Source organism: Paraphaeosphaeria sporulosa (genome assembly GCF_001642045.1).
Source record: "Paraphaeosphaeria sporulosa strain AP3s5-JAC2a unplaced genomic scaffold CC84scaffold_3, whole genome shotgun sequence".
NCBI lineage: Eukaryota > Fungi > Ascomycota > Dothideomycetes > Pleosporales > Didymosphaeriaceae > Paraphaeosphaeria > Paraphaeosphaeria sporulosa.
Window position 1 is genome coordinate 1,352,551 of NW_017253362.1, and position 24,612 is coordinate 1,377,162.

Consider the following 24,612-nt stretch of genomic DNA (forward strand, 5'->3'; position numbering starts at 1 on the left):
CAACAAGCTCCACTGCTTTGCGCTGGTTGTAATATTGACAAGACTCTACGTACATACATCATGACTGTAGTAAATCTCGCGATCGATCCCAGTCCCTCTCCCGCCCGTCTACTCCCAAACTAAACGAAGATATTACGAGTATAGCCAAGCACACTCATTCTCTCGTCTCTCGATTATTATAGATGCGTATGTTTCCCAAATGCGACCGGTCCATGCTCCTACAAAAAAAGTGACCCCGCCCAACACCGTGTGCCTTGAATGACTGAGTTGGAGTGAATGATTGGACGTGACGAACGCTGCAAGCCCAAGATGCGCCGTGTCCCATTTTTGGTCCCAAGTAAGGAGTGAAAGTATAAACAAGTTATGAATGGAAGGAATGCCGTAATCGTGTGTGATGCTGAAGCAGCCGTGGTGTGCTGTAGGTTTCGGAGGCGTGTGGCGTAGAGTGTTCTCATATGATACCGAAAGTGACGGCGAAGTACAGGAAGGACGCAATGGTCGTTCCAAAGGTGACAAAGAGAACCTTGGTCGTGCCGCTCGCGAAGATGGAGAAGGCGTCGTTCTTTAGGCAGTTCGCGCACTCGAATTCTGCGATGTGTGTCAGCGGGCCAATCCACTAAGGCATCGATTGGAATGCGTCTTACCTGACCAGTTCACGTAGGGCTGCGGCGTGTACATGCCGAAGTAGAACTGGCTGAATGGCGACAGGTAGCCAGGCTTAGCAGTGGCACTGACGCTAGACTCGGAGTCGTAGATGAGCAGCGTGTAGGTCTCGCTGACAAAATTGGGACCGTTTGGGTGCTGGCTCTGGTAGGCACCGGTGTCCCAGAGTATGGTATCGGTCGCCTGCACCGAGTGGTTCACGGCGATGGTGTACGTCTGTTGGTTGACAGAGCACGAGGCCAGAATGTCGACGTGCGAGGGTGTGATGGAGAGCGAAGTGTAGTTCCACGCAAAGGTGACCCAGTCGCCGACCTTGTAGTACTGCGCACCCAGGACGGGATTCGGAGTGACCATCTGGATACCTCCAGGCTGCACATCGGGGCCGAAGTTGGTAACCTTGGGCTTGCCGGTCGTCTTGGTGGCCTTGTCGGACGAGTCCTTGCCGGTCGTCTTCGCGTCGCTCTTGGTTGCTGTGGGCTTCTCGGTCCCGGATGATTGGTTGGTCTCCTTGGGAGCTGCTGTGGTCGATGCGTCTTTCTTCGCTGAGGAGCTCTGCACATCTTGGTCTACCCCGAGTGAGCACGGACATACGATATGCATGGTGCCGTCAACTTACTGTCCTGTCGAGGCAAGAGCATGTGCTCCGGTTTGCCCAACGCGTTTATGCTGTCGAAGACATTGGAGGTCGCGGCCGTGACGGACAAAAGGGCCACTCCTGCGGCTAGCAGCTGGGACGGCCTCATGGCGCGGACGGAGAGTGCTTCGGAGGAGGGTTCGAATTAATGGAACTGCGGGTGGGCAGGCTGGCGGCTGGCGAGCGGAAAGGCGGGTGCGACGGTTGAACACCGGTGGTCAGCTCGGCGGTGGTGCGAGGTGGAACTGCGTCTCGAGGGGCCACTCGGAGGCTGTCAACACGAGCTGGAACGCGTCAAGAAAAGGGATGCTGGTTCAAGATTCACTCCCACGCCCCGGAAAACGAGCGACTGGCAAAGGAGCAAGGGAAATGCGGGCGGGAACGAGGGTGAGGGTCGAGGAGGTTGGCGGTGGTGAGGTGATTAGGAGACGGCGCCGTAATGCAGCGGAGGCCAGAGAAAAGCGGCAGGGGACTGCACCAGTCTGGCCTAGCGACCGGGGCATAGCGGTCGATAGTGCGCCACCATGCGCCTATATTTGGCGGAGCGGCGTACATCATCGATATCATCGCTCGACTCCACAGCGCCATCAATATTGATCGCTGCGCGGAGCAGCTTGACGCCTGCAGTGCGATAATACTCAACGTGTTTCGCTCCTTGGGCGCAGCGGCTGATGCCCGCTGCTCGCCTCTTCCGCCTTGTGTTTGTTTGTAAACCGCCACGGCGCGCGCATAGCCACTCAATTTGCCGTTTTTTCAGCCTCCTTCATGCGATCGTGTGCTGTCACCTATCATCGCTCGCTGCGCCGTTACCATGTTACTCGGTTTCAGTCATCTTTCGCATCACGTCCCAATTCGGCCATTGTTTGAGAAAAGACTGTCTGTCTGATCTTTGTCTCTCTTGCAGCCAACCAGAGCCGCGGCGCATGTCCGGTTCCCCTCAAGGCCACCGTCGCTGCATCTGACCACCTCTGCTTCCGACGCCCACACCTTTGGGAGCCCTGCATCTTCACTATTCGTAACACCGCATGCTTGTGTTTGTTTCGTCTCCACCAGCTCAAGCTGCACGTGGCGGTGCTGCATCACCATGTAGCACAGGAGAATATCCATCGCCTAGGCTACCGCTTGTTAGCCTCGTGCAAGATCAACACTGCACGCCAACCGTGGGAGCATGCGACCATTTGCTCTAACACCCTCACCCCAGTATCCTTCTACTCTTCTATGTTTATGTCATTAACAGGTTTTCTCTGAACAGTCCGACACCAAAACATGGAAGCGAGTGGCACCGCTTGGTCTAGCCACCAGACAGCCTACCCAAGTCGACACAACAGTCTATGCGTTTCGGGCCGTCTGGTCGCTCTTGAACTTAGGGTCATGTACAAGACCACGGCTCTCGTAACAATCTCTCCACGACGTGTTACTTGGACTTTACCCAAGTGCCAGAAAGCGGAACAGGAGCAGTTCGATGGGGGCCCTTGGCCTTCAAATATTCTGATCAAGGTTTTGTATGGATCCTAGACAGGAGCTCTATGCGCGAGTCAAAAGCTATCATGTGCGTGGCAAGGTCCTGTCTCCTCTGTTGACCGCGCTGATGCCATCATCGTTGTGCCATCTGCATGGTGACCAGCATCACCAGCTCCTCAGTATGCAACCTTGAGGCACCAAAGCCTCCCATCGCCGGGGCCTTCGGCGCTTCTTGGTACGCACAGGCGAGGCGAGACAGGATAGGCCCCATGAGCTCGTTGGTGTGTTTGCTCCGAGCACAGCGTGGCCACGAGTCCTCTCCATCTCGCTCTTTCAGGCAAACGGCGTTCACGTCGATGGCAGCCATAATTAGCGTGATCTGAGAAGAAATTTGAAGCCCACCATCGATCAGATGCATTCCAATCTTGGTTTTCTTCGACTCACACGGCGACGCTTAGTGTATCCGCTTGCAAAGATACGCTGCCTCCAGGCCCCATCATGATTTCCTGCACTGCATTTGTAGACCGAGACACGAGTGTCTGTAGATCTTGGTCCAACTCCGGTCCAGGGCACATCACGGTTGATACTTGCTTCTTTCGTAATCGACTATTCCAAGTTGATTCCGCATATGTAGGCAGTGTGTGCAGGTTTCTCGGTCTGGAAAATCGACAGCCAAGGAAAGCCATGCTGGGCTGGTACGAGGGTTTTAGGAGTCCACGAAGGCATCAAGCCTCGACCTGATGTTTTCAATAGTGCGTAAGGGGACGCGCATAGAGACGCCTTGTCTGAAAATTGTAGTCTCGGTCCCGTACTTGGGCTTGGAAAGTAGAGTTCAGCAGGCTCGGTATGTTGATCTTTGCCTAGGTCTGCAGGAAGCAAGGCAAGTTCCATGTGCGTTGTGTGCAGCTGTTTCGAGTTGGTTGACTAGAACTTTCCAGAAAAGCCAACAGAGCGAACATGACGCCAACCGGCAGGTGTTTCAGTATCTAGTGGATTGGCCAGAACAGGTCCGGGAACCACGTCATTTCTTTCGATGCATTCTAGTTGTAAAGCGGGACATTCTCGTTCTCCAATTGTGATTTGAAAAGCTCAGTAGGGAGAAAGCCTATGACTGCGGGTCTGTCTCCACGGCAGTCGGCTGATCCTAGGCTTTTGGAGAAGAGCCGACGATGATAAACATGGTGGAGCAGCTACGCTTCTTATAATCGACAGCGGTGATTGAGCTTTTTCGACGAAGAGAGACATGTCTTTGACCATATTTCTCTTTGGTCACTGTACAACAGCAGGATCGTCCGTTCCATACCCGTACATGCTGGCGGTTTGAACTTCAGTCCTGAGCACGGGAGCAACGTAGTCCACACGCAGAGCACTTTCTCAAGGCCATTAAACAAGCCAGGCCGGTGCCACCATAAGAGTCAAGCACTTGTCTGTCGCAGAATAGTGTAGAGAAGTGAGAGACTGGAAATTAGATTTGCTATTATAGATGGCCAGCACATTGTATAGGCCATACGTTCGCGCTCGGTGATGGTCATCATCATCGTGTCAATTGATTCATCATCGACTACAAAGACCGTCATCCCATTTCTCCTCACGCCTTCCGATACGGTGGCTTCGTCACCGCATGCAGAAACGTGCTCACACAGTCACTCCCTTTCCCCTTCCAGTACAGCACATCCGTCCCACTCTCGGAATTACAAATCGTCCACCCCTCCATCTCCCCGTCCACCGTCACGAGATACCCGCCATTCAGCCCCACATTCCCGCTCACCTGCTTCTGCGCTACAAACTGCAGTTCGCTGCCCGCCGTGACCGCTGTGCTGTTGTACCGGTACGATCCGATACCGTGCGGGCCCTGCGTGATGGTGGAGAGGACGCCGTCGGCGAGCGTGAAGTTGGGGAGGGAGTTGTAGCCGGCGCCGATGAGGCGGAGGAGGAGGGTCGATTGAGAGACAGGGTCTTCGGCCTGGGGAGGGTTAGTTGGTGGGATGGGATGGGATGGGGAGTGGGGAGTGGAAAGATGGAAGGGGGAAGCGCCTACGAATGGAGTTGTCGCGTGGACGCCGCGCAGATTTGACGAGTTGGTGCTCGGTTCTGACTGATCTGAAGTGACGAGGAAGAACTCTGTGAGCTCTGTTGGGAGGGCAGCGGCGAGGGAGGCGCCGAGCGCGGAAAGCACTGTTATCGATGCGAAGCGCATTGTGGTGGATTTGTGAGTATTGATGGCAGGTGCGACGGTAGTTCTTCCCGCGATTTTCGTAGGCCAAGGTGATATATATCTCGAAATATGCGAGTCTAACCCTGTAGATAGACAGCTGTGCTTGTACCTGCCAGGCCGGATTGGCCACCACTTGCTACTTATACCTGAATCACGGTGCCACGAGGGTGTCCCAACCCTCGCGCGTCGCCCACCAACGATTCGATGTCGTACCCCAGCCACAGGCACAACAGGGGCACACCAGCCGTAGCAAACATGTACAGCGAATGACGCCCACTCGCGTAGCCCACACTCCTGTCGATCGTGACATCAAACAGCGGGGACGATGCTAGCGCACGAAACGAAACGAAACGGAGGCTTTGCCCTGCATGGGGCTTTGATTTAGGGACTTCAGCCTGATGCGGCGTGAATGAGGCTGTGAAATTGTATGTGCCACATCCTGTTATCTTGGATGAATGCTTGCTGTAAGATTGGAAAATGTGGACTTCTCGTCTGGCGCAGTTTGGGAGCGCACGATCGGCAATGGCTGGCGATCCTTAGCGTAAGTGCGGTTGTGGCGCCACGCGGCGTGCATCCTCCGCGCGTGGCGTGGCTTGATGGCCGTTGTGCTTCGCGTCTTGCATGTGGAGTTGTGGACTTTAGAGCTTTTAGGGTCTATTCAACAGAGTACAGGACTAGGAGGTCCAATGATGCAATGAGGGCTCTGAAATGACGAAGCCGTTCGAGGTGCTGATCAGCTAAGAAGAAGTAGCTGTACGGACAAGGCAGAGGTTGAGCATTGAGGACCTCAAGGGAAGCCCTCCACCCATACAGAGTGACATAGTGAAGAGAATTGTGCGAAGGCCGAGGCGGTCTATCTGCGCTTTCCTACTCGTACAATATCTACATTGCCCGCTAGTTCGCATGTTACTACAAGAATTCCACACCCACTCCAAAGCTCAGTCCCTTCCTCGCTTCTTCCTTTGCCCTGATCACTAAAGGCAAACTGAAGTTGATCTCGAATCTTGCAATCGGGTGGGCATACACTAGGCCAAAACCAGCCGCAGCGCTAGGTAAACCGTCGCGCAGGCTGGCGAGCGTCTTCTTCATGCTGCTTTGTACAGTATCAGCGTCCATGGGGGCCTCCTTGTTGGGGTTCTTGAGGGAGAGCAGACGGCCACCGTTGATGAAGGCTTGAAGACGCAGAGGAGTATCCTTGCCAACCTTGGGCACGGGGAACAACAGAGAGGCTCCACCTGCCGCGAAAACGTCGCCGCCAACAGCGTCTGACCCATCGTGGGGTCCAAGACCGCAAAGGCGGAAACCGCGGACGCTGGTAGGGCCGCCGAGCTGGAACCGGTCGTTGATGCGGGACGGTTGAGGAGCGCCGCTTCCGCCAAGTGCGAGAGGGTACAGCAGGCCACCACGTAGGCCAGCAGTCAGAGTGATGCCAGTATCGCCGAACGGCAGTGCTATCTGCGACTCAGCCTCAGACTTGAAAAAGGCTGCATCGCCCTTGAGTGGCCCATAACCTGCGAGCTCAGACACTGACTTGGCGAGGTATCCTCGTTGCGGCAGCATCGGGTTGTCCCGCTTGTCGTTGATCCAAGAATACGTAAGGCTGGACTTGAAAGAGTTGCCCGCCTCTGCCCGAACGGTCGGAGACGCATTCTCTGCCAGACTCGTCACCTGGCGCAAGATGCCGGAGTAGCCAAACTCATGCTGATGACCGTTCTTCGTCCTCCACAGAAGCTTAGAATTTCCACCACGCAGCACCTCCTCGTGGCTTGCCCAGCTCTTCAACGTGGAGCTCGCGAAGCCATTGAGCTGGAACTTGAAATCCGGATTGGCTAGAATCGGGCTGTCGAAAGCAAGTGAGTAGGCAGATCGTGTGCGCGTTCCAAGCGAAGCATTTGCGTTCAGTGTCTCTGCGCCACCGAACAAGTTGCGAAGTTCCGCATTGATATAGGCGTCTCCCTCCGAAGATCCAACCTCAGTACCCGTCTTGATCGTATACGAGCCGCGCTCTTGAGCTGAAATGTAGACATCGACGTCGGTAGGGGACGAGGTAGGGTTCGTTGGGTCGGGTCGATCGAGAAAGACGGATATGGGTGACTTGAAGATGCCTATGTACGTCAGACTGTGGGCCTTTTCGTCGATCTCTTGCTTCTTTACCAAAGCGATTCAGCTTGTCCGTCGCTTTTCCAACCTCCTTCAGCGCCTCCTCCAAAGTGAATTGCTCGTCTCGATTTGCACTCAGTATGGGGTTGACCACGCGCTCCAGGAAGCTTCGTCGCGTGCGGTTGGCATGGAGGACGCGGACCGAAGAGATGGTGACGGGCAGGCTGGTGTTGTCGTCGATGAGCTCGGCGAGCCTCTCCTGCGACCGCTGATGCTGGGCAAAGTTCCGCGCATTGAGGTCATCGTCCTCTTGCTTGTGATTTGTCTTATTTTTCAGCTTCTCGAAGACCTGGAGCGTCGATTAGCTGGTTTCGGGTCATTGTTGAGCTGCCGTTGCGCTGGTTGCAACCAATGGCTTGAGCAGCGATTCGAGAACGTCAAACGTACATCGTCTTCTACCGGCGAAGCCATGGATGCTGCTGGTTGAGGTTGAGGTTGAGGTTGTGGTTGGTGCTTGGCGTTGGAAGCCGGAAAAGTCGGTCACGTGCCATTTCCGCCGCAGTCGCAGGACAAAGCTGGCTCAGGGCTGCGCCTTTCCCCAGTTCTAGAACCCACTCATATTCCACTGATCACCATCAACCCTTCCCGCCAGATTTCACCTTTACTCTGTTCCACCACTGAACCCTGAAAGTATTATTCGCTGGGAAAAGACCACACACCACCCTCTGACGTCGTCTCTTACCTTGGTCTTCGCGTGCGAACTATAACAGCGGACTACCGCCCAACTCCTAAAGTCCGACGCACCACAGTGCACACGACCCTCGATCGTTCCCCTCGCTTCTACTCCCTCCCACACCTCACACACAAACACATACCATGGCGACGCCTGCAGCAACCAAGCGTCTCACGCGAGAATATGCGACCATCTCCAAGTCCCCCCCGCCGTACATCATCGCGCACCCGTCCGAGAGGAACATCCTCGAGTGGCACTACGTCCTGACCGGCCCGCCCGACACGCCGTACGACGGGGGCCAGTACTGGGGCACGCTCATGTTCCCGCCCGACTACCCCTTCGCCCCGCCCGCCATCCGCATGCACACGCCCTCCGGCCGTTTCCAGTCCAGCACCCGCCTGTGCCTTAGCATCTCCGACTTCCACCCCAAAAGCTTCAACCCCGCATGGGAGGTCAGCACCATCCTGACGGGCCTGTTGAGCTTCATGACGAGCGAGGAGATGACGACCGGCTCGGTCCGCGCGTCAGACGCAGAGCGCAAGCTGTTCGCGCAGCGCACACGGTGGTGGAACAGCACGGGCGGCGGCTCCAAGGCGCAGAACAACGGCTCCCGCGGTGCGGGCGCCATCAAGGCTGGCGACGGCGGCACCAAGTTCCGCGCAGAGTGGCCCGAGCTGGACGAGGAGAACCAGACGTGGATGAAGGAGAAGCGCATCAACCTGCAGACCGGCCTTCCCCTCGCTTCATCGTCACAACCACACTGCTCGCCCGACATGGCGGGTCTGCGAAAGCGCGCAAACGGCAGCGCGGCTACAGTTGGGGCTGTCGTCCAGCAAGGCCAGGTAGCGCGGGAAGCAAGCCAGAGCTGGTTCGGTCGCAACAAGTGGAGGATCGTCATTGGCACGCTGATATCGTACATCATTGTCGCGCGGGTGCTGGGAGATGGGGCTCTGACCACTGCTGCTCAGATTTAGCGGATTCGATTCACACGCTCCTACCGTACCGGACCGAATTCTTTGCAAGCACCTTCCAGGGCTGACTCCAGACCCTTTCAACCTGGCGTCACCGCTTGTGTACTTTACTCCCGACATCCACTCTATCCAGTCAATAACCATCATTCCATCGCTACTTGTGGTAAGATTCCTTCTCAACACATTGGCTCTGGCTACCTGGCTCTCATTTCTCAACGTTACTAACTCTGTGCTAGGTATTGTATTTCGCAATTGAGAAATTCTCGACTCCAATCTCATCACTTCTCCTCGAGACTACACACTTCATAGCAAGTTCTCCTGTTACTTTCTCCAGCAAAGATGTCTGTTTCCTGGCTGAGTAAGTTTAGCAGCCCTCACTCTGGATCCCACTGTGCTAAGTAGTAAACCAGAGGGCATACTGCCAGCCATGATAAGTGGCCACCTCCGGACTGCAACGCCGTTCTTCTTCGCCTTTTATTTTCTAGTAAATTAAAGCAACAGTGGAAGCTGAAGAAAGAGCAGGTCGTCGAGAAACGGACACAAGCAGTGAAGTTAGGGACCTCCTTACACTAATCGAAGCAGTGGAAAGGAGTAACGAGGAGACCTCAGCGAAATCAGATACTCTGGTTCAGCAGCTCGGAAAGCTTCATCAACTTCAGCAACTGAACAAACTCAAGAAGTTGGATCGCCTTGATGAACTCCTTTCAGCTGTCCGAAGACTTGATTAGGATTGAGGTCCTTTATGGAGGAGCTAGACTTCACTCGGATACTTTTTCTTTATCGGTTTTCTCGGTTCTTGTCTCACAGTAATGCATATGGCGTTCACGTATTGCATTGGGAAGATCGGACACCACGTCTTAGTCTACAATGGCTCTTCATCATGGTAGTTCAACGGTAGCGACGGCGCCGAGTGATTTGACTCGATACACGGATAATTGCGAATACCAACAGACCACCGTCCTGTTTAATGGTGTTTCTTGGTTTGGATAGATGCAACAGCTTCAACCTAATGCTACTGTTCGCCTTTCCAAACTCGACCTATATCCGTTTCTGTCACTTTCTGGGATTGCCGTCATGATCTTGCTATTGCACATCTTTCATCAAACGTGGCTGCAAGCGGATATGATCCCACGACGGAAATTTAGCACCCACAGTGGCCGACACAAAAACTGCACCTTTGCTATACCTTCTCCTGTAGGAACTTACTGTACTATACAGTCGTAAAAGTGTTATTAATTGGTCTATCCGAAATTTCATAGCCACAGAAAGTCCAGTCCTTATTGCCACCTACTGTGGCCATTTGACTCTTCACAGGATTTGACGACTAAGCCCCCTAAAGCCTCGAGTAACTCTTCTCCTACGATGCCTGGGCCGTCGGCACACCCGCAGACCACTCGCTCATCACGGCAATGTTGTAGGTAGAACCCAAGCTTGGTGCTCGAGGGTGTGGTCATCGAACACCTCTCTTGTGCTATTGTATCGTCCCGGTGACAGGGTGTAAGACCTTCAGGTTGAGTTGCCAGGTGAGAAGCATCTCCCGTTCCTTCACAGCAGTGTCGCTGACACGATGGCTTGAGATGCCATCGTGCAACATAGGACTGAGACCCTCAGCTCAAGGCGTACCCTGAATCGTCGTGATGAAAGAAGTGTTCTTGTTCAAAAAGAACAAGGACGGATTCATGTCGCCTCGAACCATTTGACAAGCCATGACCTCGTCACCTGGACATTCGAGGCGCGTAACAGTCCAAGCTGTTCATGCGTCACCTCATATTCAACGTAAACTTCCGCCACCATATCGTTTCGGCATCCAGATACCACGGGCTTGCACTTTCGATCAGCTGCTCGGGAGAGGGCAACGTTCTGGCATCCATGTACCCGAGCGCGAGTATGAACATATCGCAGGTTGTGAGGCTTGTCCGAGCAAACGCGGCGCTTGTAATGTGACGCCCCATTATGTAAGAGGGCGAGGACGCGGACCGCTCCGGAAGGAAGGCGTTTGGGACTGAAATTCGTAAAGCTGTTAGGACCCGATCTTCCTTGACATGGAGATTGCGGATGCGGATGTTCTGCGTTTTTGGGGAGCTTCGTTTCTTCTTCTGGGTCAGGTAATGTAGAGACCGGGGTACAAATAGTTGGTAAGGCCTGCGTCCTTTGCCCGACAACTCACGGTGTGTCTCACCGCTCACTGCTCGCGACCGCGCGTCTGAGCCGGCAAACCCTTGACGTGTTTCTGCCTTAGGAACTTCGTGTTGAATGTAAAGCTACACGTCTACCAACCCTATGATGATAAATAAAGGAAAGGCAAATCTCAAACAGTGTCGGCCGATGCGTTGGTGAAGGCAAGTAAGCCAGTGGTGTATGTGACAAACCCTAATGGGATGTTGAAAGTGCACAAAGTCGTAGAAGGTACTCTTGATAGAATCGGTAATCGAGAACGGTGCGTGCTGTACAGTATAGGCGCAACGATGTACAGTGCAACTTATATGGTGCTTCGTGCTTGTACCGGTGGTCGCGCTCAAGCGTCTTCGCAATGTGCTAGTTCAGCTGCCACCATCAGCAGGTGCCCGCTCATGCAGGAGCTTTGTGTCGGCTCATATTGGCACCAATCGGCAACCACCGACCAGGGAACAGCCGGGTTACGTGAGAAATGGTGTCGCGCAGACGATGCTTCTTTTCATCTCTCGTGCCAAAGCTGCAGTTTAAGTCTTCCATGGGGGAAGCGATAGTTGAGGTTTACTGGGGAAAGCGGCTAAGGCAAGCTGCTTAGCTCGCTGCTACTGGCTCGCCTGAGATGACGTGCAGCGAATAGTAAACAGAATACCAGGATGCCGGGTCCAGAGCGGGAGTGATAGTGCTGGATAGAGATACATGAGGCGAAGTTGTGGGGGCAACATGCAGGAGAAAGGGATAGTAGCTGGAGCCTCAGAAGCAGAATAAGCGTGCGACCCGTGGATGAGCTTGGAGGCAGAAACGAAGTCTTCAACGCCACGCGGCCGAACGTCGTAGGAAAGAGCCACTGGGACCCAGGATGGCAGGCATGTAGCTCCGAGATTCCCGATAATGTTAGCTGATGTCTCCCTACCGTCAAGAAATGGAATCCTAGTATGCCCTCGGGTTGTTCAGACAGGCATAAAACTTAAGCTCAAAGACTCCTGTTATTGAACGTTAAACTTTGACAAACCTGGAGCCCCTGCACGGGTGCGATTCCTCACTTTGCCGCTGACGCCTCCGTCGTCGCTGCTATGACAACCAAGTGATACCTTGCTTGACAGATGCTAAGTCAGCGCTGCGCGCTATGACAGGGGACCTGTGCTGAGGTCGCTTTTCAGTTCGATTTCATGAAGTACGCATCAGTGAGCACTTTGCTTGGAGGATTTTGTCAGCGTCTGAAAGTGTTGCCCAGGTGTGGTGCAAGTCACGCTCGCACAGCGTCTACCATAGTTGCAAGCCCGCCAAATGTTGCAAGTCTCGGATGCATTGTTTATCGCCCAGCGATTTGGACTCCACGATAGTCGATATTTTGAACGCCATAGTCATTGTCCTGCAGGGCGACCTTTAGTTGTGATGTTGCGAGACCCTTCCCATTTTGGGAGAAACACGACCTTGAAATGCGGTGCAAGAAAATATGTGATCTTTCGGAGAAATTGGAGCAACATGAGGTGTATGCATTGTGTGCCATGCGATAGGACTAACTAGGTGGGTTGGAAATATGGTCCTGTTGGTGTTCGTAGTAGACGGTGTGTTTTGGTAAAGGTGCTCACCAGGCTTGCCAAGGCTTAATCGCTCGTCGCCCTTGGAAAGCTACATATATGTAGAGGGGCTTCGCCAGGCATGTGTCTTCCACTTATCAACAGCAAGTTCCCTCATCATCCGCGAGCATCGGCACCCAGACCCAAGAATAATCATTCAGCCACTGCACCCGAGGTCCAGAGCCCAAGGTGGTTCGCGCTCGGAATAACTGTACGCTGTGGCCTCGCAATGTCGACATTGTAATCCGCTAAATTTTGGCGTTCTGGGCAACCAATCCCTTTTTCTGTAGTACCAGCTTCAGGTTTTGCCTGTCGGTCTGAATTAATGTGGTAGGTGGAAAGCACTCGACGGCTGTGTTTCCAGATATCGTACTCCACACGCCCGTGCCGCATGCTTCAGTTTTGGGTCCTCGGCGATCGGCGATTGGTAGGATTTCACGTGGACAAGAGCGAGGACCTCTCGGCCAAAGGCATCCTTCGTAAGTTCGTATTCACGCGAGGCGCCCTCTTCGATTGCGAGCGGAGTAAATGAGGGCGAATGTGCTATGCGCCTTGCAGTTAGGCTTTCTCCGCACCGTTGCAGTGGCGCCGGTATCGTCAGACGTCGATCGCATCCAAACCCAACCTTCGCCCGCCAGGACGGGTGACACAGCATAAAGACCCTTCAGCTTTTGCACAAGAGGATAGTAGCTCCATGTTTAAGGCCGTCAACAACGGAAAATCTCGCGTGTACAATGGAGAAAAGTCATCTTGGCTGCCAAGTCAGCGGATCTAGCAAAGGATCACAGGAAACCGGTTGGCACATGCCGATCAAGCTCAGATTGCGCCTTTCCGTTGCATGCCCTCCATGGCATTCGTGGCAGCAGCCTGCGAATCTGCCCACCGTCTCCGAAGGCCTGAGCTGAGACTCTGTATTCAGTTGCCTTGGTTGTCATGTCAAGCTCAAGTGACTGCTACCTGCCCCTATCAGTCATTGGCATATCGCAATCACGTTTGACGCGTTCGAGTACGAGGTACGAGTACGAAGAGACATAAGTTTCACTTCATTGCACGGCGTCAACAGATAACCCAAGCTGGGCGCCGCTCTTGAAGCGACCGGTGGGTGGGCAAACTTGCGCAGACGAGCACTACTATGGGAGGAAGGTGTTATGCTCAGGCCACTCGATTGGTGGAGTAGCTGCAGCATATGGATGGCCGAGCAGGCACCCCTGCAGTTCCCCAGACATTGGCACCAAATTACATCTCCGCTTCAGTACGAGTGCTTGTTTGCGGGGGTGAGCCGTGGCAGGATCTGGTGACTCTGATCGCATACTCTTGGGCCAACCACCGCCGGCCGTGTCCTGGGTTTCCAGGTGAATAGACTTCCTTGGCGCACGCGCAGGCCACCCTCTCCCCATCACGCGGGTTCGAACAAACGACCAGCCATATAAACCCTGCCTGCCCTGCAGCGCGTGCTGTTTTCCCCACGTACCGCCGACCCAGTTCAAGCAATTGGCAAGATGAAGGTAAGCTTAGCTAACCTCGACCTCGACCTCGACCTTGATGAAGATATGCTAAGCTTATACAGACATTCTACAATACTTACGCCATCTGCTCGTTCGCCGCCATTGGCGGTGGATTGTATGTAACTCCCAGCGCGAAGCTATGAACGCCTTTCAAGCATATACTAACCTTGCGCCACAGGTTCGGCTTTGATATCTCTTCGATGTCAGGCGTTCTGGGCACGAATGGCTACAAGAACTATTTCGGCAACCGTATGTAAAGTACACCCTCAAAAAGGTCGTCAAGCTAACTATTGCAGCTGCCGGTTACCGTCAAGGTGGAATCACGGCATCGATGCCTGCAGGCAGTTTGGTCGGCTCGCTGATATCCTCCTTCATCGCCGATAGACTCTCCCGCCGTACTGCGATTCAGGTCTCCGCCTTGATCTGGATTATCGGCTCTATCTTCCAGACTGCAGCCAACGGTGTCGCTCTCCTCTGCTTTGGTCGTGTGGTTTCTGGTATCTCAATTGGTATCGCTTCGGCAATCGTCCCCGTGTACCAATCAGAGATTGCTCGCAAAGAAATCCGTGGTCGCGTTGTCTCGCTGCAACAATGGGCCATCACCTGGTAAGGATACACTGTGCCACATCCGGATACATTGAAACATGCTGACACCTGCTAGGGGTATCTTGATCCAGTACTTCATTCAATACGGAGCCTCATTCGTTGACGGAGGCGCCAACAACCCGGACCAGGGCACGTCGGCTTTCCGCATCCCGTGGGGTAAGTCAAATTCCACCATACGAGATTCGGACTCAACTAACACCACCAAGGTATTCAGATGGTTCCTGGCTTCATTCTCCTTGTCGGCATGTTCTTCTTCCCGTACTCTCCGCGCTGGCTGGCGTCAAAGGACCGTTGGGAAGAGGCTATCCAGGTCCTGGCTAACCTACATGGCGGTGGAGATGTAAATCATCCAAAGGTTCTAGCCGAGTACAAGGAAATTGAGGAGGCGCTTGCATTTGAGCGTGAGCAGGCCGAGACTTCGTTCGGGGCCCTCGTCAAGCCGCGCATCTTCAAGCGTGTCATCCTCGGCATGAGCATCCAGATGTGGAGCCAGTTGTGCGGCATGAACATCATGTAAGTGTTTCCCCCATTCCGGTCCTTCCTCTGAGCAGAACGTTCCATTAACAAACATAGGATGTACTATATCGTTTACATCATGAAGGGAGCCAACATTGCCGATCCGTTGCTCACCTCCTCCATCCAGTACATCATCAACGTGGCCATGACTCTTCCGGCAATTATATATCTCGATAAGTTTGGCCGCCGCCCGGCGCTGTTAATCGGATCTTTCCTCATGATGTCCTGGCTCTTCATCTCAGGTGCGCTCCAGGCATCGTACGGAGAGCACTGGGACGACCCCGACAAGAATACCTCCTGGCGCATCGTCAACAACAAGAGCGTATCGCAAGGCATCGTCGCCTGCTCGTACCTCTTCGTCGCCAGCTTTGCTACCACCTGGGGCCCAACCTCGTGGACATACCCATCTGAGATCTTCCCCGCTAAGGTCCGCGCGAAGGCTGTCTCCCTCGCCACGGCCTCTAACTGGCTCTGGAACTGCATTCTCGCCTTCGGTGTGCCCCCGCTTCTGTGGAACATCAACTGGAAGATGTACATGATCTTCGCTACCTTCAACGGCGTTGCGTTCATCCACATGTTCCTCACGTAAGTAATCCAATCAAAGGAGACTGGAAGACGTGGCTAACAGGCGATGCAGAGCTCCTGAGACCAAGGGCAAGACCCTCGAGGAGATGGACGAGGTCTTCGACAGCGGCATTCCTGCTTGGAAGACGCACGGCGGCTCCTCGCGTCTTGACCAGCTGCAGCGTGATATCGAGAAGGGCGATTTGAAGATCACGACTGCTGCGCACCCTACCGCCACCACTACGGAGACGACGGCGCCAACGACTGCTTAGTTGTCTGATCGAAACAAGCCGGTTGCGGTGATGCGCTGAGTCGTCAAGATTAGGTTGTCAGTTCCAAGGGCACTTTGGATACAGCAGAGTTCCAGGATGGGAAGCAACTGCACGTTCACGGTGTGTTAGTTTTCAATCAAATGTGAAGAGCGTACTAAGCTACGGCATAATGAATATCTACGGATAGCAATCCAATGAAACGTTCATTTGAAGGACCTCTTGGCTCGTAGGGTTGCCATCTTAGGGCCAGTCTCGTGAGTGAACACTCGAGGCCGTCGCACACTATTCTTTCATACGTTTCGTTTTTTTTTTTTTTGCGGTTCGATCTTATAGGTATGCACATGACATATACTCAGATACCGAGCTGCTTCGAGAGCTGTTCTTCGTACACAATCCTTCCCGTGATGGCCGTGCTGTGTTGTCCAACATAAGCTATGTACGCGCTCCCCTGTAACTCCCCATCATCATGATTTGGCCGTCATCGCAACGCTTTCATGCACTGCAAGCTATGCGATGTTCTCCTCTTTCATCTGAGGAGGTCCTTGTGGCATCCCTCAAATTCCATGTCTGACTCAACCCGTACCACAACCAGGTGCAGCATAATTTGTTGCAGCGGGCGTTGTGCTTTTGTCAGCTCCACCATCAGTCTCGCCAGCAGCTCCCTCTGCCACCGGCGCCGCTGTCTCAGACCCATCTTCGGTCTTGTTCGGCATCACCGGCGGCGCTTGTTCCACCACCTCATCGAACAAGCCACCCTCAGGCGCCTGTCCCCTCCCGACAGAATTCAGTATGCGTCCCGCGCGGCGAAGCTCATCGCGTATAGCCACAATACCATCATGTGTAACCGTGCGCGCGACATTGTGATCTAGCTCAAACGGGTCCTCGATAGCGAACAGATACCGCTGACGGACCTCCTTGCCGTTCGAAATCGTCGTTGTGGCCTTGGTCCAGCCCTTCTCCGTTTTCTGGCGTATGCCGCCCGGCGTCCGGAGGCTGAGCACTTCCGTCGCCCAGAAGAAGGACCAGTGCTTCTGACCGTAGTGGTTGGGCTGTGGGATGGAGGCGTAGTAGTGGAAGAAGCCGCGCAGGAGCTCGCCGATGGACTGCGTGTTGCGGCTGAGCTGGCCAGCGCTGGCGAGCTGCACGATAGCGGGTTCGTCGTGCCAGAAGCGGACGGCGTAGCCCCCGACGGTGGTTTGCTCAAGGATTTGCTGCAAGTCTTCTGCTTTGGTGGTGGTTGGGCGCCAGCTTGACTGGAGGTTTGGGCAGACAGGTGGATTGGCCATGTTGACAAGGTAGTGGAGGACCATCAGAACCCAGCCGTAGGAGGAGAGGGTGCCAGAGTATGCGCTGTTGATCTTTCGGCGCTTGGCCCAGGCTTTGATGAAGAGAACCATAGGGCGTACGCGAGGGTCTGTGAGAGAATAGCAGCGGAGTAGCTGGGTGTTATGAATTGCGAGTGGGTTCTCGAAGTTGACGTCGCATTGAATTCCTACACCGACCTTTGGAAAGTCGAGTGGGCCAGATTTCCTCTCTCGTAGCCACTTCTTGGGGCCGCGAGGCTGTTGATTTTTCGAGGGGTCAGCGGCATCTGCAATATCTTTAGGCCCATTGTTTTCCTTAAAGCTGTCAAATACTGGTGCCTGCAAAACCTCCGCTTTGCCTTCATCATCGTGCTCAATTACTTTGGCGCTTGGAGCCGATCGCGCGATGCCTTTGACTGCCTTGGCCTCTGCGAGCGTGGGGAAACTCTGCGAGTCGTTCACCTGTGGAGAGTTGACCTGTTCCTGGGGCTCGGATGGGTTTTGGACTGCAGCACCAGGAACGGCGGGAGCTGCGTACTGCTCTTCCTCGGGCAATTGGTCCCATTTCTGGCGTTCTTCAAAGAGAGCGTTGTACAGATCCTCGGTGGGCTTTTGGCATACTTTCAGGATCGGCACACGTGTTCTAGTCAGAAGGCGTCCACCCATCTTTGCGTCGAGGACGGCGCGTTCCAGCAAACGCGGAATGTCTCGGTCGATACTCGAATCCTGAGACTTGGTTGGGTCTTTCCATTGTGGCACTATAGCGAGATCCATGTCTGACCCCGGTGTGGCAAAGCCGGAAGCTATGCTGCCAAAAGTGACCAGCTTGATGGAAGCAATGTCGCCGGAGTACTTGTTGGTGAACTCCTTCTGGCATACCGCCTCCAGCTGTTGCCTAAAGGTTTCCTTTTCCTCGTACTCTTCCTTTGAGATCTCGGCTTTCGGTATCTCTAGAGAAGCTAGGTGATCGAGGTAAGCTGCCTGGAGCGTGAGATCTGAAACTTGGTGCTGTTGAAAGCCTCCATTGGCGTACGAACTCCTCATAGTCTGACCACGGCGCGGTGGATGTCCATGCGGGCCGTATGGTCGCGAGGGTCCTGCAGAATGCGCAAGATTCAAGGTGTTTCCGTTATCGTACGGCCGTTGAAGTGTCCTGGGCGTGGATTGGGGCGCCATGTTCTGCTCAGGCGGTGCAGCGGGGAAGCCGCGATGTTGATGCTCAGTCCCAGCCCAATAGTTCCCTCCGCGAGGTGCGTACGGCCGTCCGCGCCCCCTTCCCCGACCTCGTGACCTCCAATTTTGCTGGTGGTGGTTGGACATGTGGGCATTTGATGAATCCGGAGTGCTGCCGATGGTGACGTTGGTGAGGATCATGCTTCGCAGCTGGTCCTCCAGGCTGCTTTGCGCCTGCTGTTCGGCCATGTCGAGAGGTGATAATGGTCCTCAACCTGCGTTAGGATACCGAGAAAGCGCGCTGCTCGCTATAGAGCCAGACTAAGTCGTTGGAAGATGGCAACGTATGACGGTACGTGCACACCAGGCCAATTGAATGACCACAAACGCGCCGTGACTTTCTCGGCTCATTCCGTGTTTGTGGGCGCGTGGCGCAGGTGCCAGAGGTGAATTGCAGGGTCTGGCTGCCTCACGGACCCCTGCACGCCCGCCGCGCTAGTATCGATACTAGGGCTTGGCGGCGTCGTCGCGCAGCAGGTAACAAAGCGACGGCCTCTCTCTTCCTTCGCAAACACACCCACCCACCTTCATTCTTCCATGCACAAACCTACACCGGCGCATGAGAAGGCCTCCTGCTATACGCACACACTCGCTCACGAATCTCGGCGATGAACGGAGCGCCGCCCCCGCCCGCGAACGCCGCGGCCGCCGCACCTGGGGCAGCTCCCGGCGTCAAGAAACGCAGGCCGCGTCCGGCAACGAGCGTGCTGCGGCAACCTCAGCGGCCGCTTAAGAAGGTCGCGCGCACCGTCACTTCGCTCACCCAGCTGAACACGCGTGATGCCCCCAACCAGCCCGTCAGCATCGACCAGCTCCGCCGCGAGTTCATCGAGGCGGGTGCCGCATCGTACCCGCTCGTCGTGACGCGCAAAGAATTGAAGGAGATGCGCCATCACGTCATGAGGATGCATGCCAAAACCCACGTCAACATTCAGGACGAGAAACAGTTCACTCCGCCCGTTCGCCTCCACCGCCGCGACCCACGTGCACCCCCAGGCGGCAAGGAACCCGAGGAAGAGAAAGAGGAAGACTTGGAAGAGGCCAAAGAGCGCGAGCGCCAGGAAGAGGAGCGGGAGGCGCGTCGTCTGAAGCGCGAGAACATCCAGGCCCAGATCGCGCCGACAGGCGCGACCAAGAACAAGCCCTTTGGCAAGAAGACGGAGCAAAAGTACCGTCCAGACGATACGCCTGAAGCGAAGAAGCGCCAGCGACTGCGATACGAGGAGACTCTGCCTTGGCACCTAGAGGATGACGACAACTCGCAGACTTGGTCCGGACACTATGAGGCGCAGTTGTCTGATAGACATGTCATGTTGACCCTCGAGACTTTGCCGGGGCAGAACCCCCACATTCAACTTGCGCCCTTGGAGCGCTGGTACAAGTTTGACCCCAAGACCAAGGCCAAGTCGACTGAGGATTCCGAGTTGGTGAAAGCAAAGAAGGACTCATACTTTGAAGCTCGCGAGGCGAAGAAGATGAAGGAGGAGATGGAGCATGAAAAGGCATCACGTGCACGCCAACTGCGTACGCGGGTAGGCGGTGGGGCCGATGACGAAGGCAGGATCAAGCAACTCGATGACGAAGACATGCCTAGATTCAAGCGTGAGGCAGACGCCGACGACATTGACTTCAATGTCGAAGAGGATTTTGCCGATGACGAGGAAGGTCTGAATGGTCTTTTCGATGGCGACGAGGAAAACATCAAAGAAGCGCAAGAGAAGCTCAAGCGCGATCAGCTTCAGGCTGCTGCCTTTGACTTGCGCGATGAACGCCAGATTTGGGCTGAAGAAGAACGTGAGAAGAAAGAGGCAGAGGAAAAAGCCCTCGAGCAGGAGATACGAAAGTCTCTAGTCAAGCGTGAGAAGAACTACGACTACGCAGGCAGCGACTCCGAATACAGCGAAACAGACTCAGAGACCGAGCGGCAACGAGCCAAGGAGGAAGAGGAGAAGAAGAAGGCTGCTGAACAGAATGGCAAGGCTCCCGAGGGCGACAAGACTGCTTCAGGTGCCTCTACACAGGGCGGTTCGACTCCTGCGCCTCGTTCCATCGACGTCAACAAGAAGAAGCGACCGGCACCCGGCTCAGCGAACCTCTCAGAAGCCAGCGGCAACGAATCTGCGCGTAAGAAGCACAAGAAGAAGCACGAGAAGAACGCAGACGGTACGCGCAAGCTTGGACACTTGCGTACAGGAGCTGCGTCTGGCAGCGACAGCGAGATGACAGATGCTGGCAAGCCGAAGAAGCACAAGCTCAAGGTCCGCCTCGGCGGCACCCCTGGTGCTAGTCCCTCGGCCAGCCGTGCGGGAAGCCCATCCGCGCAGGTCAATGGGAGTCGCGCGGGTAGTCCTGCTGCTCCCGGTGGCGTGCCAGCTACTCCTCGTAAGTTTTCTTCGTTAACGATACTTTTCCTAGTGTACCGTTTGCTAACGATGAATGTTCCAGAGAGCCGTCTTCCGTCCGCGAGCGAGATCTACACTGCCCTACCACCCGATGGCATGCCGATCCAGACACTCATCAACAAGTTTAGGGAACGCGTGGACAAGAGCAACATGAACGTGTTTATCAAACTCGTCAGGGCCGTCGCCTCGTATGACAAGGCTCGTGGCTGGTTGAGCCCGCTTCCGGAGCTGCCGTCGGACGAGCAGATTGCTGCTGCTACGAAGCCCAAGCCTGCTGCAAAGGCGGCTAGCCCGCCAGCCTAGGGTGCTCTAAGCAGGCAATTGGGCATCACTGTACAGCAATATGTGTGGCGAATGATTTTTCATGCATGGGACACGGCGTAATTCGAATATGGGGTTATCTTTGGCGAGGCGTTCACATAGAGTTGTTCTGCTTGGCTGAGGCTTTGTAGACAACGCTCGGCTTGGGCCGTATTTTGTGTTTCAGTGAAATGATCCTTACTGTATATGATTTGATAAAGAATTTACAAATTGCAGCCCCGTGTCTATCTGACCTGGGTTCTATGCAACTCTTCCTTGTTTGATGCAATGTATTGATTATGCAATACCAGTAGTCTTCACGTTCGACTGCTTGAAGAATTCCGCCAGACTCGTTCTCTCCACGTTCGGAAACAAATTCTCGTCCGTCAATACCCAACGCCCATTGATAGTGAACAGCTGATAAAACGCCCCAATGTACGCCCAAAAGCCTGCTGGGGTTCCGTTCGCTCTGTCCGCCAACGCCTTCTTCTCCAGATCCTCCACGCTGCCCATATTCTTCAAGCTAATAGGCTTCCCCCGGACCTTCTCATATACGTCCGCAATCTCCTTCACACTGTGCTCGCCCGACCATGCACTGAAGTACCCGCCGTTCCCCGACCTCGCCTCCTCTGACATGATGAGCTCAATGCTAAACCTTGCCGCATCCTCTTCAGTCGTCCACTGATACTTCTCATCCCCCGTGCCATAGTACTCAAAGCACTTCTCAACGGGATCAAACACACCACCGCTCTTGGGGCTGAAATCCGCGCGGCCTTCCAGACTAAACAGCACCTCCGCGAGCACCCCGGTCATCACGTAGATCGGCTTGATCGGGCTCGTCAGCTCCGCGATGCGCGCAAATGCCACGAAGGGATCGTAACTCTCGTGCTCGAGGAACCGCGTCTTGCGGAAGTCGTACGTCCAGGTGGACGTGTGGAAGACTTTGACGCCGGCGCGCTCGGCGGCGCGGAGCAGGAGGAGGTGCCCGTCGACTTGGAGCTCGGGCGTGCCCATGTAGGCGACGATAATGGCGTCAACGCCGGACACGGCGGCTTCGAGCGCGGGGATATCATAGTAATCAGCGGCTTGGACGAAGGATTCGAGCTTGATGGTGGGATCGAGTTTGGTGGGATTGCGACCTAGGCCGCGGACCGTGAGGCCCTTGGCGATGGCGTGGCGGGCGAGGTGGTGGCCGACATGGCCGGTGATGCCGGCGATCAGGAGGAGCATGGTGTTGGTGACGTTGGTAAGTGCTCGGACGGGTGTTAGCTTTTTGAGGAATCAGGGGATGAGTTTTCTAATTCTGATATCCATTTCCAAGGTTCCTCGCTCGTACTTCTAGTCTTGCCCCTCGCTCTTTTGGGCCTGCTTGATGGATGCTCTTCCATTGTCTTCCTAAGCAGATTCATGTTGAGGTCTTCTAGACAACGTTGGTGACGGGAGTCCATTACAAGCCGCTATGTACTATCTATCCTGGCAGTTGGCGAAATGGGGAATATCCGTGGGAATGGATTGGCAGCAGTAAAGAAGTGGACAATTACAAAAGGCGTCGTGTTTAGGCCGGAGGCTATGGGACTATTGTGATTAGCTAGCGGCGGCCCGATATGCTTAATAACATTGACTTCCCAACCTCCTCAGCGCCAATGTAGCGGTTTCTTCCCCCGTTCTTCCAGCAATGAACCAGAAGCGTTCAATATCTTGATGATTACGTTCCCTCATCTAAACTTCTGTCGAGAACCTATCGCTTTTCTTCTCGCCACAATGCACTGGTCCTAAATTTGCTCAAGGTGTGCGATGTCGATTTCATCATACATTGACACAAGTAAAGTCAAGCTGTCATACCAGACAGAATATCTTCTTGCGCCTTCAACAAAATTTTGAACACCTGTATTTGCTTCAAGAAAGATCGCAAGAAGGCTTCGTACTGCATAATCTATCTTCTGATATCTAGTCTGGACCACGACACCATCGCCCTGAAGTCGTCCATACACATCTAAATTGCAACTATCTCCACGCCCCTTTCAAAAACATGAACTTCTCCACTCCACCCCTCGCGCTATGCTCATAATCAAACGCCTTGACCAACCCCACAAGGTGGCTTATCGCAGCCAACACAACCAAAACATGGAAGATCTGATGACTAGATCCCCAAATATCGAATTTACCTGGGCATACCCGCTCTGGAAACCGCGCCGCATAAATTGCAGCGCCAAAGATGTACAGAAATCCTTCTAGAAATATCCAATCGATACCAATTGATTCACGAAGCTGGGAGTAGCCATAGAGACTCTTGGCGTGGATGACAGGAAACACGGCCGACAAGCCCATCAGCACGAACATCAGCGCGCGGAAAGGGCGGAGAGCGGGCGTGCGGAACTTGTGGTGGACGGAGACGGTGGAGGTTGCTGCGGCCAGGGTCGTAATCTGCGACTGTTAGCCTCCGGCTTCACAAACTTTCTCGAGATGTGCCCTACCATAGTTACATACGTCTTCATCAACTGCGGCTCGTTCTGAAACCCGTAGTACATGACCGGAATAAAGCTTCCCCAGATCAAAAATACGATGCCCAGATAGTCCAGCTTATTGCCCCAGATCGCGACTTCGTGGCTGTGGTTTGAGATGGTGTGATATGTCGCGCTCATGCCTAAGCATGCTATAGCACCGAGGAAGTAGCAGCTAAACACCAGAACATCCTCTCTCGTAGCGGATTCGTAGCGCGGTCCAAGTGTTTGATAGGCCACCGCGGCACCTACGAGGGCTAGTAATGCTCCAATGACGTGCGTCCAGATATTGACAGTCTCGTTGTGGATGTACCCGACTGATGCAAATGACTTGCTGTAGGAGTTTGTGGCAGGTCGGTAGCCCGAGTGGATGTACTGGTTGTCTTGCTGCCAGTCTGGGAGCTCGTTCCATAGAACAGTCAGTTTTTCTTCAATCTTTTGCTCTAGCTCTTTCTCGCGCTTAGAGATTTGTCTGATAGCATCTTTGGCGGCGTCCATCGTAAAGGGGAAATAGGATATGCTCCGACTTCAGATTGAGGATTTAAACAGGTGCAAGTTCTATTTCATAAGGTGCAGCGAACGATCTCTTTTCTATATTTATAGGGGACTGTTGACGGACAGGTGACGCGACGTGTATGTTGAGAGAAGATATTCTCCGCTATGCCGTATGAGGAATTGCATGCGAGGCAATAACAGGATATTGCCCGTCTACGCGCTGTTATGCCAACAGGATCTTGGAGGAGGGATTGCATGTGCCATGACTGGAAAAACGCGTATGCCGCGGTTAACATGGGACACGGGCACAACGTACCAATTCGGTGTGTTGCCCCTCCAGCTCCGAGCCATCGCCGCGCGGGGCATCGTCCATCGCATGGATGTCCGT

At 54.3% G+C, this 24,612-nt stretch overlaps 9 protein-coding genes across 9 annotated transcripts; 3 read left to right on the forward strand and 6 right to left on the reverse strand.

Annotated features, from left to right (window-relative positions):
- Nucleotides 1-24: 24 nt before the first annotated feature.
- CC84DRAFT_1162290 (uncharacterized protein) lies at nucleotides 25-1,700 on the reverse strand. Its single transcript, XM_018177956.1, has 3 exons — nucleotides 1,280-1,700; nucleotides 645-1,229; nucleotides 25-588 (listed from the first exon to the last, which is right to left on the reverse strand). The coding sequence occupies exons 1-3, from the start codon at nucleotides 1,404-1,406 to the stop codon at nucleotides 452-454; spliced, it is 849 nt and encodes a 282-aa protein (XP_018038687.1). The 5' UTR covers nucleotides 1,407-1,700; the 3' UTR covers nucleotides 25-451.
- Nucleotides 1,701-4,346: 2,646 nt separating this feature from the next.
- On the reverse strand, nucleotides 4,347-4,955 carry CC84DRAFT_1214830 (uncharacterized protein; the record flags this gene model as incomplete). The annotated part of the gene is made up of 2 exons (XM_018182676.1): nucleotides 4,347-4,721; nucleotides 4,797-4,955. The coding sequence occupies 2 exons, from the start codon at nucleotides 4,953-4,955 to the stop codon at nucleotides 4,347-4,349; spliced, it is 534 nt and encodes a 177-aa protein (XP_018038688.1).
- Nucleotides 4,956-5,631: 676 nt separating this feature from the next.
- On the reverse strand, nucleotides 5,632-7,564 carry CC84DRAFT_1203731 (mitochondrial outer membrane protein-like protein). Its single transcript, XM_018181848.1, has 3 exons — nucleotides 7,521-7,564; nucleotides 7,128-7,422; nucleotides 5,632-7,078 (listed from the first exon to the last, which is right to left on the reverse strand). The coding sequence occupies exons 1-3, from the start codon at nucleotides 7,542-7,544 to the stop codon at nucleotides 5,883-5,885; spliced, it is 1,515 nt and encodes a 504-aa protein (XP_018038689.1). The 5' UTR covers nucleotides 7,545-7,564; the 3' UTR covers nucleotides 5,632-5,882.
- A 104-nt stretch (nucleotides 7,565-7,668) lies between these two features.
- On the forward strand, nucleotides 7,669-9,488 carry CC84DRAFT_574198 (UBC-like protein). The gene is made up of 4 exons (XM_018186723.1): nucleotides 7,669-8,719; nucleotides 8,775-8,940; nucleotides 9,014-9,135; nucleotides 9,190-9,488. The coding sequence occupies exons 1-4, from the start codon at nucleotides 7,950-7,952 to the stop codon at nucleotides 9,206-9,208; spliced, it is 1,077 nt and encodes a 358-aa protein (XP_018038690.1). The 5' UTR covers nucleotides 7,669-7,949; the 3' UTR covers nucleotides 9,209-9,488.
- A 4,513-nt stretch (nucleotides 9,489-14,001) lies between these two features.
- CC84DRAFT_1140935 (general substrate transporter) lies at nucleotides 14,002-16,144 on the forward strand. Its single transcript, XM_018176303.1, has 8 exons — nucleotides 14,002-14,031; nucleotides 14,094-14,146; nucleotides 14,210-14,280; nucleotides 14,328-14,637; nucleotides 14,693-14,793; nucleotides 14,844-15,150; nucleotides 15,211-15,738; nucleotides 15,791-16,144. Exons 1-8 carry the CDS (start codon nucleotides 14,026-14,028, stop codon nucleotides 15,987-15,989), a joined length of 1,575 nt encoding a protein of 524 aa, XP_018038691.1. The 5' UTR covers nucleotides 14,002-14,025; the 3' UTR covers nucleotides 15,990-16,144.
- A 147-nt stretch (nucleotides 16,145-16,291) lies between these two features.
- CC84DRAFT_1162297 (PAP/OAS1 substrate-binding domain-containing protein) lies at nucleotides 16,292-19,039 on the reverse strand. The gene has a single exon (XM_018177957.1). The coding sequence runs from the start codon at nucleotides 18,713-18,715 to the stop codon at nucleotides 16,562-16,564; it is 2,154 nt and encodes a 717-aa protein (XP_018038692.1). The 5' UTR covers nucleotides 18,716-19,039; the 3' UTR covers nucleotides 16,292-16,561.
- Nucleotides 19,040-19,041: 2 nt separating this feature from the next.
- On the forward strand, nucleotides 19,042-21,484 carry CC84DRAFT_1162298 (Rap30/74 interaction domain-containing protein). Its single transcript, XM_018177958.1, has 2 exons — nucleotides 19,042-20,908; nucleotides 20,972-21,484. The coding sequence occupies exons 1-2, from the start codon at nucleotides 19,135-19,137 to the stop codon at nucleotides 21,229-21,231; spliced, it is 2,034 nt and encodes a 677-aa protein (XP_018038693.1). The 5' UTR covers nucleotides 19,042-19,134; the 3' UTR covers nucleotides 21,232-21,484.
- CC84DRAFT_1162299 (NAD(P)-binding protein) lies at nucleotides 21,435-22,774 on the reverse strand. The gene has a single exon (XM_018177959.1). The coding sequence runs from the start codon at nucleotides 22,456-22,458 to the stop codon at nucleotides 21,526-21,528; it is 933 nt and encodes a 310-aa protein (XP_018038694.1). The 5' UTR covers nucleotides 22,459-22,774; the 3' UTR covers nucleotides 21,435-21,525.
- Nucleotides 22,775-23,135: 361 nt separating this feature from the next.
- On the reverse strand, nucleotides 23,136-24,495 carry CC84DRAFT_1140944 (HlyIII-domain-containing protein). The gene is made up of 2 exons (XM_018176304.1): nucleotides 23,703-24,495; nucleotides 23,136-23,652 (listed from the first exon to the last, which is right to left on the reverse strand). The coding sequence occupies exons 1-2, from the start codon at nucleotides 24,225-24,227 to the stop codon at nucleotides 23,233-23,235; spliced, it is 945 nt and encodes a 314-aa protein (XP_018038695.1). The 5' UTR covers nucleotides 24,228-24,495; the 3' UTR covers nucleotides 23,136-23,232.
- Between the last annotated feature and the right edge of the window lie 117 nt (nucleotides 24,496-24,612).

Bases quoted from the DNA above. Each gene is read 5' to 3' on its own strand.
- CC84DRAFT_1140944 (XM_018176304.1), bottom strand. From the start codon at position 24,227: ATGGACGCCGCCAAAGATGCTATCAGACAAATCTCTAAGCGCGAGAAA. The intron at 23,653-23,702 runs GTAGGGCACATC...TAACAGTCGCAG, and splicing joins TGAAGACGTATGTAACTATG to ATTACGACCCTGGCCGCAGC.
- CC84DRAFT_1162298 (XM_018177958.1), top strand. From the start codon at position 19,135: ATGAACGGAGCGCCGCCCCCGCCCGCGAACGCCGCGGCCGCCGCACCT. The intron at 20,909-20,971 runs GTAAGTTTTCTT...TGAATGTTCCAG, and splicing joins TGGCGTGCCAGCTACTCCTC to AGAGCCGTCTTCCGTCCGCG.
- CC84DRAFT_1162290 (XM_018177956.1), bottom strand. From the start codon at position 1,406: ATGAGGCCGTCCCAGCTGCTAGCCGCAGGAGTGGCCCTTTTGTCCGTC. The intron at 1,230-1,279 runs GTAAGTTGACGG...CACTCGGGGTAG, and splicing joins GCTCTTGCCTCGACAGGACA to ACCAAGATGTGCAGAGCTCC. The intron at 589-644 runs GTAAGACGCATT...CACACATCGCAG, and splicing joins GCCCTACGTGAACTGGTCAG to AATTCGAGTGCGCGAACTGC.
- CC84DRAFT_574198 (XM_018186723.1), top strand. From the start codon at position 7,950: ATGGCGACGCCTGCAGCAACCAAGCGTCTCACGCGAGAATATGCGACC. The intron at 8,720-8,774 runs GTACATCATTGT...ACTGCTGCTCAG, and splicing joins GTCATTGGCACGCTGATATC to ATTTAGCGGATTCGATTCAC. The intron at 8,941-9,013 runs GTAAGATTCCTT...ACTCTGTGCTAG, and splicing joins TCATTCCATCGCTACTTGTG to GTATTGTATTTCGCAATTGA.
- CC84DRAFT_1162297 (XM_018177957.1), bottom strand. From the start codon at position 18,715: ATGGCCGAACAGCAGGCGCAAAGCAGCCTGGAGGACCAGCTGCGAAGC.
- CC84DRAFT_1140935 (XM_018176303.1), top strand. The intron at 14,147-14,209 runs GTATGTAACTCC...CTTGCGCCACAG, and splicing joins GCCGCCATTGGCGGTGGATT to GTTCGGCTTTGATATCTCTT. The intron at 14,638-14,692 runs GTAAGGATACAC...GACACCTGCTAG, and splicing joins CAACAATGGGCCATCACCTG to GGGTATCTTGATCCAGTACT.
- CC84DRAFT_1162299 (XM_018177959.1), bottom strand. From the start codon at position 22,458: ATGCTCCTCCTGATCGCCGGCATCACCGGCCATGTCGGCCACCACCTC.
- CC84DRAFT_1203731 (XM_018181848.1), bottom strand. From the start codon at position 7,544: ATGGCTTCGCCGGTAGAAGACGAT. The intron at 7,423-7,520 runs GTACGTTTGACG...TCGACGCTCCAG, and splicing joins CTTCGCCGGTAGAAGACGAT to GTCTTCGAGAAGCTGAAAAA. The intron at 7,079-7,127 runs GTAAAGAAGCAA...TGACGTACATAG, and splicing joins GGACAAGCTGAATCGCTTTG to GCATCTTCAAGTCACCCATA.